The sequence below is a fragment of the Felis catus genome, chromosome E1 (assembly GCF_018350175.1).
Source record: "Felis catus isolate Fca126 chromosome E1, F.catus_Fca126_mat1.0, whole genome shotgun sequence".
Taxonomy (NCBI): Eukaryota; Metazoa; Chordata; class Mammalia; order Carnivora; family Felidae; genus Felis; species Felis catus.
Genome location: NC_058381.1, coordinates 3,746,801 through 3,759,773, shown reverse-complemented (window position 1 = coordinate 3,759,773; position 12,973 = coordinate 3,746,801). Strand labels below are relative to the sequence as shown.

Here is a 12,973-nt window from a genome sequence, read left to right as displayed (position 1 = left end):
GAACGCTAGTCCAGGCCTGGGTAAGCCGCGCTGCGTTGAGCCACTTTTGCGACGATGGGCATCTGGGCTGTCTCCACCTTTTGGTTATCGTGAAGCCAAGCGCTTGGCCCTTAACTGACTTCCAGTTTTCGGCTCCCTGCTAGGTTTAGGGTCCAACAGCAGCTGCTGGGAAGGCTGTGCGACGAGGGCACCCAGCAGTCCCCCGCCTGTCTCGGGCAATACCACCCATTCCCTCCCAAGGTCTTCTCAAGAGCCCCACCCCCAGCAAGCTGACCCCGTACACCTGTCCTCATGCCAACAGCCCACACGGTAATCCTGCCTTCCCCATGAGCCATCGGGAGACCCTGCATTGTCCCTGCTGTCCTACTGGGTTTTTACTGAGCATATGACAAGCCCACCGCTGAACCAGAGCCGTCACCCAGATTCATCTCCCGCAGCCCCCATGGAGACCGTACGAGGCAGGGCTATTATCACAGCAGGGCCCCCTTATCCACGGTTTTGGTCACCCATGGTCCGGAAGCAGGCGATCCCCCTTCTGATGTGTCATCGGGTCAGCAGTGTCACGTCACCCTTATGGCCACCTCCTTCGTCCCATCCCGGGGGCGTTTTATCATCTCCCAGCCTCACAAGACAAAGGCTGAGCGCAGGACGGTAAGATTACTTTGAGAGAGAGACCGACCACATTCACGTGTTTTGCGTTACACATACCACCGTAGCTGTTCTGTTTTGTTATGAGTTACGTTGTTCGTCTCTTACTGTGCCTGGTTGATTACTCAAACTCTAACACAAGTATGCACGTAGGGGGCAAAGCAGAGTACGTACAGGGTTCCGTACTGTCTGTGGGTGCAAGCATCCACTGGGGGTCTTGAAACGTGTCCTGTGTGGATAAGGTTGGCGTTGGGGCGGGAAGGGAGGCGGGACTACTGTCTCAGGAAACCAGATCAGGCACAACTCAGGGTCTCAGGCTCCTGATTCGGTCAGTGCTCCGTCAGCCCCCTGTCCCGCCCCCCAACACCTGGCCAATACCCGCATTCAAGTGTTACCAGGTGGTTTTTTCCACGCTCACCCAAGCTATTCCTTCACTTGGAAAACAAAAACCCCAAAAGGAGAAAGACCCAGGCTCATCCAGATGGCAGGTCTATATAAACCCAATTTCCTTCCATGAAAAAAAAAAAAATTAGAAGTATCAAGAGGCGACCAGATGAGACACATCTAAGGTCACCCCCCCCCCCCCGCCCGACACCCACACCTGGGGGTGGAGTCCTTCCTCCAGCCACTGGGCTCCGTGGACGGGATGTCTCTGCAGGGCTGGTTGCCCGGATCTGGGGCCTTGGGAGCAGGAGGCAGGGTGCAGGCCCCCAAAAGGGTGAGCCACAGAGCAAAAGTGGCAAACGTGAAGACCAGGCCTTCCCCAGCCGTCGTCAACTCTTCACCCCAGTACCTCTGCCCACACCAAGCTCTGCAAGGGGCTGGGGAAGAAGCCCGTCACCAGAGGCACGGAGACAGCCAGCAGGCATGATCTGAAGGTCATTGCCACTGGGAGAGGCAGGGCAGGGAGGGCCCCAGTGGCCCCAGCTCGCCTTCATTCTTCAGGGGAGGCAGACAGGAGAAGTCTGAGTGCCTTCGGAGGCCTCACAGCCAGTGCAGACTCAACCCCAGATCTCCCAGCTCCAAACCACAAACCAAACAAACAGATCAACAACCACCCTGGAGGCGGAGGTGATGGAGGGCGAGGGGAGGCGGGCGGTCCCTTTTTAGCCCCGGGATGGAGGTGTCTAGGACCGTAAGTAGGCAGGTTTGGGGTGGGTAGTCTGTATCCCCTTCCTATCCGGTTCCCCGCTGGGCCCCGGGTCCCTGGACCTCCCACGGGCAAGGCATCCCTCACCTCCCAGCCCGGGAGAGGGTCCCAACCCGCTCCGTGAGCAGGTGGTCAGTGTTCCCTGAGGGAGCTGGCCCTTCAATGGGAATGGGTTCAGGGCGAGGTTATGTCCATCAGCTTCCAGGACAAATTCTCCGTTTATTAATTCTCCTCCATTACGCAGGCAAAAGTAAACACGCTTTTCTCAGGCAGCCTGGCACAGAGGCCTTCCCTATTCAAACACTGCAAGAGTCTTGGACGTATGAGCTCCCAGGCCTGCTTCCCAGGGGGCCCCCTGGCCTCCTGCCCGCGACATCCCAGCCTGCCGAGACAGGCCAGCGGAGCTTTGTGCGGTGGCCGGCTCCAGGGTCCGGCGCTCAGGGCCTGGGAATGGCCTCGGGTCTGCAGGAAGCACGGGAGATCCCGGTCGCCCGGGGCACAACAAGGTCAGAAAGGGTCTGGCCAAAGCTGCGGGCGTCACACCTGCCCACTTAACCCCTCCACGAGGAAAGCGCTCTGCAAAGGCGTGGAATGCCTGCTTCCATTTAAATCATGCTTTTAAAGGTGCGGGGAGAAGAAAGGAAATACACAATAAGGAAATCAAAAGAAATGCTAAATGCAGGCTTTGCAAAGGCGGATGCTGCAGGTGTTTCTAAGTACTTGCTCAGGAATCGTTTACCTGTGGAGCAGAGACGATTGCATGTTTTTTTTAAGTTTATTTATTTCTTTTTGAGAGAGAGAGAATCCGAAGCAGGCTCCGCACTGTCAGTGCAGAGCCCGATACGGGGCTCGAACTCACAAACCACAAGATTGTGATCGGAGCCGAAGTCAGATGCTTAACCAACTGAGCCACCCAGGCGCCCCGATGGTCGCCTGTTTTATACCAGCTTCTTGCAGCCTGGGCAGGAATCTCACAATTTGTTTTTTCCTTCTATTTCTGCCCCCTCCCCCCCCATTTCTGATTGGGAAGGAAAAAAAAAAGCCTCAAACCACACTGCATGAGGCATAAAGTCAAGCCGCAAGCACCAGAAAAAGGGAGGCTAGACAGAGAGAGAGAGAGAGAGAGAGAGAGAGAGAGAGAGGGAGGGAGGTCACCACCCACCTTGCCCTTGGATGAGCTGTGTCCAAAGCCCCCAGGAGCTTGCCCAGGTGACTTCTCCTGTGACCAATGTCACACGGAGGAAGCAAGAATCAAGACTCCGTTAAATGTAAGCATCTTTTGGCTGCAAAACTGCTCTCCCCCAGAGCTAGACTAATTGGGAGGTGCCTTTACATTATGTTTTTACTTATTTTTTTATGTTTTCTTTATTTTTGGGAGAGCGCCAGCGGGGGAGGAGCAGAGAGAAGGGAACAGGGCATGCGAAGCGGGCTCTGCGCTTGCAATCTGACAGCGGCGAGCCCGATGCGGGGCTCGAACCCACGAACCGTGAGATCATGACCTGAGCCGAAGTCGGACGCTCAACCGACTGAGCCCCCCGGGCGCCCCGCATTATGTTTTTACAGAAAGAGCCTCATCCCACCTCCCAGGTCATGCTACCTCCCCTCAACGCTTTCCCATTACTGTTTCTCCTGGAAGTGTCCCCTGCAGCTCAACCAAAGGGGACTGAAGACTATCCGGCAACTCAAGACTGAGATTTTTTTGGTTTTCCGTGGAGTGTGGCCACAGGCACTTTCTAGAATGTTCCTCTATCCTTTCCGATTTGAGGGCTGTTGACCAGGGTGGCTGGTCCCCACCTGGCACCCCCTCCAGCCAGGCTATGAGCCCAAAGTCGGGGCTGTGTAACCCCTTCCCGGACCAGGGACTGGTGACTCCTGGGGACCCTTTCTCCCGGCAATATTTCTAATTTTTTTAATGTTTATTTTTGAGAGAGAGACAGAGCGCTGGGGGAGGGGTGGGGGGGTGGGGAAGGGGGCAGAGAGAGAGAGGGAAAAACGGAATCCGAAGCAGGCTCCAGGCTCTGAGCTGTCAGCACAGAGCCCAACGTGGGGCTCAAACCCACGAACCGGGAGATCACGACCTGAGCCGAAGTCAGACCCTTAACTGACGGAGCCACCTAGGCACCCCTCAACAGCAATATTTCTAAATGCAAACACAAATACCCAGAACTCCAAAGGAGACTGATCGTACTGAAATACGCTTACCCAAATATTTTACAAAAACCCAGCTTTACGGTACACTGATGGAACAGACGGGCTTCTTTAGGAATGATTACAAATCACGATCTGGCAGCGGGTTCTGTCACTTCCGTCATGTCGAGGCAACAAACGACATGTGACATCTGCACCGCCTCTCACGTGGTGTGAAAGGAGCCGTGATTTCCGTGGGCTGCCCACTCTGCCGCAGCTCGGGGCCGAGCTTCCCGGCGGAGAGAATGCCCGATTCCGGGCAGAGGGGAGGGCCAGTGAGGGTGTGACCTTCTTCCGGTCCGGGTTCCCGGTCCCCCTGAGTCCTGTGCTCAAGGTGCCTTTTCCAGCCCCACCCCCACCTCCTTCCTTCTCTGCAGCCCCAGCTGGGCGTTGCAGGCAGCTTGTGACCCTGGGACCGGCAGGTGGGGTGCAGCTCTGAGGGCCTCAGGTCTGGGCGAGAAGCTGGTTCACAGGCACCAGGAAGCCCCCCTCCCTTTAATCTTGGGGGGAGCATCACGGGAAAATGCCCTGTGTTTCCATCCCCCTCGATCCAGCCCAGGGGTACCCCTCACACCCAGCGGCGCCCCGATGGTGATTCTGAGGCCTGTGGCAGCCCCCTCCCCTCCCCTCCCCACGGCGAAGCAGGACACGCCTACCTTCCGGTTCCTCCACGCTGCTGGCTGCGGTGGTCGGGGGTGCCACGGGGATCTCTGTGGGGTTCGGGACAGGAGGAAGAGAAAACCAGGTGAGAAGATGTTGCTTTTGGCCTTAGAAAAAGACGAGCACAGCACAGACTCCTCCCTGGGCCCTCCTCCCTTCCCCACTCCAGAAGAGGAGGGCCAGGGAGGAGGACGAAGCTGATACGGGTGCCCGGAATGTGGCCTTGTTCTCCTTCGGGGAGGCACGTGAAGGGACGAGGCGGGGGCATCTGTGCCCCTGGCCTGGGCTCCCGCAGGCTCACACCTCACAAACTAAGGCATTTTCTCCGTGGCCAGAACAGACCGGCCACGGAAGATCCAAGGGCCTCAGAGACGCATGCGCCTTTCAGGGGTCGCTCCCTTTGCACCTCGAATGGCAATTCTTTCATACTAGCTCCTGACTCCGCCCTGTGCCCAGGAAAGGGGAGGAGGTTCAGCCAGTCTCCAGGGGGGAAACCACAGACCAACGGTCCCTGAGGGGAGGGGCTGGCCTCCCCTGGTGAACAGAAGGGTCACAAAGGTCTCCACGAATCCCCCAGACTCCGGCCACCATCTGACTGTTGGGGGCAAGACCTCCCTCAACCTCAAGACTCTGGATCAGCTGGGGCCTGAGGCTTGGTGGGTCGAGATGGAACACTCAGGCCTGGGGGCCTGCCCGAGAGTCACCTTCAGAAGGAACGGGCAGGGGACCCAGCTCTCAATTCGGAGTCAGATCCTGCTCTCGGGGGACTTTTCCCTTGGCCCTCATGAGCTACGCGGTCCCAGCAGAGTTTCCGGAGGGAACATCGATGGCCCACGTACGTCCAGCAATGGGGGCTCCCCAACCCCAGTGCCTGGGCCAGTACTGGGCCATGTGCAGAGGGCCCGGCTCCCAGACCTGCGACCAGTCAGGCACCAGCCCCCAGGGAACACTGTCTGGGCGTCTGTAGCCAGCGGGCGGCCGCAGGAACACACGGGAATCCCGTGGGAATGCCGATGCCTGGGCCCAGCATCGGCCCACCCTTTGCGAGGGGAAGGGAGAGAAGGCACAGAGTGGGTCGGAAAGTGAGGGTTCCGCTTCCCGAGGTTTCTTTCTCTTTCTGTCCCCAGACCGTGGACCATCAGCTCCATTTCAAGGGCTTTGAAGTGATGTTTCCAGCCATTTCTGAGCTCGACCCCCAGCCCCACCTCCCCGTGGCAGCCCTGGGTTCCCCCCAGCGTTCTACAAAGGTTCACTTTGCAGCTTTTTGGACAGATGGAGGAGAAGGGTTTTTGCCAATTCTAAGACTCTGACAGCTATATGTAGTCGTGAAAACCGTTTCTCCCCTGGATGGATACTGAGCTCAATTTCCCGAAGGCCGGGGTCCGGGTTATCAGCTGTTACCGGACCCCTGGGAACATCCCGGGTCAATGGACTCTCCTGCAAAGAGCCAGCCAGTAGATACATTCGGGGCTCCGCAGGTCGTCCGGTCTCCACTGCAGCTACTCAGTTATCCTACAGCTCAAAGCAGCCACAGACAAGCAGATAAACCAGTGGGCGTGGCCGTGTCCCCATAAAACTTGATGGACACTTCACTTTTCATTGCCTATCATTCCACACGTCATAAAACATTAGTCTTCTGACTTTGCCTTCAAGCATTAACAAATTATCAAAAGAAAACATTGAGCCACACTAACACATTGTCCTGGGTCAAATCCCCAGGGCCAGAGTGGGCTCACCCCTGCTCTGGAGAAACAGACCTCATCCCTCGGGTCGGCCTGCTTAGCCGGGACCCGATATTTTTCTGCTCTCCTTTCTGGGTTAAGTTGGCCTCGCACAAGGAGTCGAGAAGGCCAAGGCCGGGGGCCGGCTCCCAGCCAGGCTGGACGTCCAGCCAAGGCTAAGTCTCCATCATGACACCTGGTATCATCCTACCGGTTGCAGAACAGTAAGCCCCTTCTGAGCCGGGACCACTGCTGAGTGACCCCTGCTGTCTTGCTCATCCCTTCCCCTGGTTTCAGCGACTGAGGAGTTAACAGCTGGGCCGAGGGGCCCCCAAGACACTAAGGGGTGCTGTCATCCATCACGGCCCCGGAGCGGGAGGGTCACGCATGGGAACCTGTAGTGTCAGTCCCTTGTGAACCTGCCAGGGCAGGGGGGGAAACTGGAACCCCGCAGCAGCCACAACGGCGACCCCCGGGACAAAGCCACCCCAGGTCCAGCGCCAAGGCAGAATACAGGAACAGGCCCTGGGTGGAGGAAAGGGGCTCGCTTTCCTCTGGGGGCAGGAGACTCAGTCACTGTCAGGACGGAAAACAGCAGACTGGCTCTGCTGAGCTCCCAGCTGCTTCTGCAAGAACCCCACAGGTATGGCGGGGGGGTGGGGGGGGCCCGTATGGGGTCCCACCGAGTACAGCGCATCGAACACAGAGACCCCACGTCCATCAGCGCTCAACCCGCTGGACGTCAGCAGTCAGGGTTGAGGAAGGGTTTCCCTCCCACGCAGCCAGGGGCGGGGGGGGGAGGGGAGGAGGCTCGCACATACTTATGCAGGGGGCGATGGGGGAGCGGCTCTGCTGGTAGCCTTTGGCACAACGGTTGCAGGTAATGCCGGTCACGCCGTCCTTGCAGGGACACTGGCCGGTGGTCTGGTTGCAGGTCTTGCCAGCAGCACCCACGGGGTGGCAATCACAGGCTGCGGAGGACACAGGACAGGAGGGTCAGAGGGCGGGCAGTGGCCAGCCCGTCCCTTGGGGCTCCCCTTTGAATCCCATCCCAGACGAAGAGCGGGCCAAACCCACCCACCCACACACACACACACACACACACACACACACACACACTCCAGAGGCTCTGAGAACTGGCCACCTGCCTACCTGGAAATGGGGAATGAAAATCAAAATGGACCATCTTTTTTTTTTTTAAATGTTTTATTCATTTTTTGAGACAGAGACAGAGCGTGAGCAGGTGAGGGGCAGAGAGAGGAGGAGACACAGAATCCGAAGCAGGCTCCAGGCTCCGAGCTGTCAGCACAGAGCCCGACGCGGGGCTTCTGGACCATGAGGTCATGACCTGAGCTGAAGTCGGACGCTCAACCGATCGAGCCGCCCAGGCGCCCCTCAAAATGGACCACCTTGAAAGGCTGTTTCAGCAGCAGGGAAGCAAAGCAGGGGAGCCCCTCCAGAGCCCCGAGAGGAAGGCTGGCCCGAGCTCGAGGATGTTTTGGCAAAGGCCAAGCCCACAGGCTGACCACAGGTGGGAGAGTTCAGAATCTCAGCGGGTGAGTCTGTGCCCCTCACTCCTCCACCCCCAGCCAGCTCCCGGCCCCCAGGTGTCCTTCCCTGCCCTCCAGGTGGGAGGAATGGAGTTGGGGGCCCGACACAGCCGTGGGGCTGGCCAGGTCTGAGGTGGGACTCTCCAGGCTGCTGTGCCCGCCTTGACTGGCAGCCAGGTGGCCCGAGACCCAGGCTTCTGGATGGCACAACCCATAAGCTGTCACACCAGGAAGGGACACAGGGGTCACCTAAACACCCTGACTGGATGTGCCAAGACTAGAGAGGGGAAGAAACGTCCCGGCACCTCGCAGAAAGGGAGCGGCCTTGCTGGGAGGTGGAGGCCCCACTGGGCAGGTCAGACAGCAGAGACAACGGGGGTGGAGGGGGGGCCACCTGAGTCCCTGGCTGAACGTGATGGGTTAGGAGGTGGCAGGGGGAGGGGAGCTGTCTGCAGGAAGCTGGTGTTTCTGCCCCAAATGGGGAAAAAGACATCCAAGAAAATAAGGGCGAGCAGAGGGTCCAGCCAGGGTCCAGCAGAGGGTCCCCTCCAGGGAAGGGAGGCCCTGGCTGTCATGTGGGCAGCCCGGGATGTGGGGTGGCGGGGGAGGTTGTCGGTGGCTTTCTCTCATTGAAGGATCCACGGGAGCAAAATGGAACCGTCCCAATCTCTCCCGTGTATACAGCAGTAACATCCCCGCTAGGAGCCGGTCTTCTTAAATCAGCCCTACGTTCATGTTCATTCCCTGTTGGTCTTGTCTTCCTTTGTCCCCTCTTCCTTAGTAAGAAAGGACTCAGCCTGACACAAGCTGGGGCTTGTGCTGTGAGGGGGAGATGGCTGCAGCAAACCTCTGGCCTCTCCCTGGGCCCTTCAGTCCCCTCCTGCGGCGGGAAGGGTGACCGAGCACGGGCAGCATCTCTAAGACGGCCACGTGGAAGCTGAGGGCCCCAGCACGGCCCTCCCCCCCACCGTCCCGAGCCTGATGGGGGCACAGGCACTGGGTGGGTGTGGCCTCCCGAGGCTCATGCCAGCTGACCTCCGGTGGCCTGCCTTGCAAGCTTGCTGGTAATGCAAAGATTCCTGCCAAACTTCCTCCCCTCCGTGCTGACAGAACACAGCTGCATGCCAGTAACTTCTGGATCCCGGCACTTGGCTGCAAGGAGGTCACCAAAGGTTGCTCAGGCACTGAAGGGCCGAGCCACCGTGGGCACGGGGCGCCTCTCCCGGGGCAGGAGCTGTCCAGAGCAGAATCTGGGCCAGGGGTGGGGGTGGGGGGTGCATCAGGAAGGCGGCAACAGTCCTCACCTCACCTCACCCCCTGCCCACCTCTAGTCTTTGCTGCCCCTCGCGGCTGGTGACCTGTCGGCTGCCTGGGCGGGAGCCAGGCGCCGGCTGACAGCGGTCGGGGCCGAGGGCCATCCTCAGTGAGGGCAGGCCCGTCCTTGGATCAGAGAAAGGGGCTGCCTCCTGCTGGGTTTCCAATCTATCTGCCCTGACTCTGCCAACACTTTGAGCCACTGGCCCCTTTCACCTGGTCCGACAGAGGCAGCAGGCTGGCTGTGCTTCCGCGAAAATCGCTATTCCAGGAAGAGACGCCACCGAGGTCCCAAAACGTGGGGGCCTCAGAAGGCTTGCTCGGGTCCCTTCTAGGGCAGTGGGACCAGCATTCCTCCAGCTCAGCGCCACCGCCCGGATACCTGTGAACACCTGAGCGCACCCACAAGCTCTCACACGCCGTCCCCTCGGCTCCTCACGCCAGCCTGTGGAATCGGCACGGCCACAGAGGAGGGGACTGCGCGCTGGCCCGGAAAACCACAGGGGAAGGGAGGCAGACGGGGCCCGATCGCGGAGGGCCTCAGCGTCTCCGGACAGCCCCCTCCGGAGTTCCTGTTCTACGAGGAGAAAGACCTGCTTACCTGTTGAGACCAAGACTTGGCAGGATTGCTGTTACAGGCGGCCAAGTGCAATCCTAACAGCCTCGCCCGGAGCTCATTCTCAAGTCCAAGCACAACAGCCCCAAAGTAAGGACCTTCCCCCAAAACCCACAGACAGAGAAAGCCCAAGTTCTCCCCTCCGTGCAAAGAAGGGTGAGCTTCAAGGTGTGAGAAGAAGTGACAGGTGACAGTGCCCCACAGTGGCTTCCTCTGTAGCCCGGGACAAGACAATCGGCTAGCAACGTCTGAGGGAGGGAGTCTGAGCCCACAAAGGAGGCCCCAGGCCCTGGCCCCTGGGGAGAGAAAACCAAAGGGGGCTTGCCGTGTCCCCTCAACCCTGAAGCACGGCCACACACACACCCAGATTTCTACAAACTCACGTGCACACACACTTAGACCCCCACAGCTACAAACACACACAGACTCCTACAAACTCACACACACTGGCTCAAGGGGCACCACAGCGGGCAGGGCAGTGGAGGGGTGGGGCGGGGCTGAGCAGGGGTGCGGGGTGGGGGTGGGTGGGAGATGCAGAAGTGAAGAGAGCGGAGGTCTTTCCTTTTGCGAGGGGTCCGGGGAGGGGACGAGGACAGAGCTTCCCTAATTCTTCCGAGAACGGGGCCTGGGGCAGGGCGCGTTCCGCCCCTGGGAGCCCATCTGGTGACTCCAGTTTCCCTGGAAGTCAGCCACTTTTTCGAGGAGGTCAATCCCCTCCATGGCAGGTCACCCTGTCTGCATGGGCCAGGCAGCACCTGGTCATGGGAAACAATGTACCCGAGGTTTTTCCACAAAGAGGAAGGTGAGACCAGACGGAAGCCCAGGGCCCTGAGAAGGCAGGAGGATTAGGTTTCTCACGCACTCGGCGGGCTGGAGTGCCTCCCGGTGCAGAGGGGAGCCCGGGCCGTCTCTGCCCAAGGCCATCAGTCAGGGCCAGCCAGCTCGGGGCACACAGGCGCTTTCACATGAGCCTCAGGAGGCCCAGGTCCGGGCCTGTTCCTGCCAGTACTGCTGTGTGACTCTGGGTTAGTGCCTCGCCCCCTCTGGACCACAAGGGGCTCATCTGTAAGGACGGAGGTCTGCACGGCCACTAAAGTCACTTCCAACTTAACAGTGTACTGCTTCTCTCCACGGCTCCAAGGACCCAGCCGGCACCCCCGCCGTCACTGCGGTCCTGGCCCAGAGGACGGCGCCCAGAGCACCCGGCCTTCCATCCACACCCTCTGACCATCCTGCCCCGACACTGTTGCCCGCTGAGCTGCGCCAGGATCTCGCGGAGATTCGGTCTGTCGGCTAAGAGAAGCTCACCAGGCGTTTCTGGGTGCCCTGGCAAGGCTGACCCGAAAGGCAGACCGTCCCGACCCCGGGACGCCTGTCCCAAGCTCTGCCTCTCCCAGCACCTTCTGATGCGCTCTGTCCCGGGTCCCTGAGGGCCCACAGCCACCATCAGGACGGGGCGCATGTCTGAGGCCGGCCGCCTCCACCGCGGCTCACACCGTGGCTTTTATAAATCCATCCTGGGCTCCTATCAGGGGATCTGGTTCCTTTTCCCGCAGACCTGGCCCCAGGGGGCCCTCCGGGTCGGCAGGACCCTCCAGGGGGCATGCTTGCAGAGGACAGGGGAGCTGGCTCGGCACCCGGACCCTCTGAAGCTTCTCCAGGCAGAAGGGGTGAGAGGGAACAACCACAGCGCTGACCCCGGCTTCAGAGGTCATCACGGCCGCCACCCGGGCTTCCGGCCAGTCGGGAAGGACAGCTTTGGACCTGATCTCACGTACAGGCTCAACTGTGTCCCCCAGCATCCATGTTCCTAACCCCAGGTACCTCAGAGCGTGAGTGTCTTTGGAGAGAGGTGAGTAGGGCAAAATGAGGTCACCGATGTGACTGGTGTCTCTCTGAGAAGAGATGAGGACACAGACACACACAGAGGTAAGACCGTGTGAAGACAGGGGGTGAAGGTGGCCATCTGTAAGCCACAGAGAGAGGCCCCAGAAGAATCCAGCCCTGCAGGCTCCTTCACCTCACACTTCCAGCCTCCAGGACTGTGGGGAATAAACGTCTACTGTTTAAGCCCCGCGCCTTCCCAGGCCCACTGCTGGCCTCGAGAGAAGGCAGACAAGCAGCCTGGGGGTCCTGCTCATGCTGCCAGTGAATGTGGCTGCTCCCCCAAGGGCCGTGTGTGCCTGTGGTGCTGGGTGGGGGTGAAACATTCTCCTCTGCGTTGATGAGACTGGTCTGTGTGCCTGGATGCCATCCACAACGAAGGCAGAAGCAGGCAGGGCCCTCCATGTGGGCCAGGGTGAGCTCCAGCTGCTGTGGGAGATCAGGTAGGGAGGAGGGAGAGGGAGGAAGGAAGAGGAAGGAGGAGGAGGGAAGAGGGTTGAGAAGAGAGGAGCATGGGGGGAGAGAGATGAGGAAGGGGAGGAGGGGGGAGGGGAAAGCTGAAGGAGGAATAGGAAAGAGGAGGAGGAAGGGGAGGAGGGAGAGGAGGAGGAAGGAAGGGGGAGTGAGAAAAGAGGAGAAGGAGAGACAAGGAGGGAGAGGAGGAAGTGGGAGGACGGGAGGACCAGGAGAAGGGGGAGGAGGACTGGAGCACGCTCAGTGCAGGTGACGGTAGCACAGGAAGACAGAAAAGGCCAGCATCGTCAGAAAATCAGGTTCAGATCCAAAGGGTTCCCACGTCTCTTGTATGTGTGTCAGGCCTTGTGGGGGAAGCCTGGTGGGAAGCCCCTCACCCAGAGGTGGTGCTGGGAGAGGACAAATGTCAGGCGCTAAGGGGTATCCAAGAACCTGCTTTTTCTCCATTCCCCAAAACAAGGTGAGGACTGGCCACCAAAAAGAGAAATGTGAAAGCTGGCTAGGGCTGATGGGGTGTTCCAGAATGGAGGGGACCTGGTACAAGGTGGGAGACCGGCGAGGTGGGGCTCAGGGAGACCGGGCAGGAGGAGGAGTGTGTGCTGACCCAAGGACAACAGGTGACCAAGTGAGTTCAGGGCTGTGAGGAATGGGAGATGGGGAACAGGGAGGTCCAAAGACACAGTGTCAGAGAGTCCTATGGAAGCAGCTTCCTACCATCACTATCACCCAATCAGGATACAGAACATTCCAACTCTCCCAAGAAGCCCCT

At 59.4% G+C, this 12,973-nt stretch overlaps 1 protein-coding gene across 2 annotated transcripts in view; it reads right to left on the bottom strand.

Annotated features, from left to right (window-relative positions):
- Positions 1–12,973, bottom strand: part of NTN1 (netrin 1) — a 169,461-nt gene that overhangs the window by 43,057 nt on the left and 113,431 nt on the right. For both annotated transcript variants that reach the window (XM_023244471.2, XM_023244470.2), the window contains exons 4-5: positions 7,188–7,337; positions 4,642–4,695 (exon numbers count right to left, since the gene is read on the bottom strand). In XM_023244471.2, coding sequence (XP_023100239.1) covers positions 4,642–4,695; positions 7,188–7,337 — 204 coding nt within the window. The remainder of the gene's footprint in view (positions 1–4,641; positions 4,696–7,187; positions 7,338–12,973) is intronic.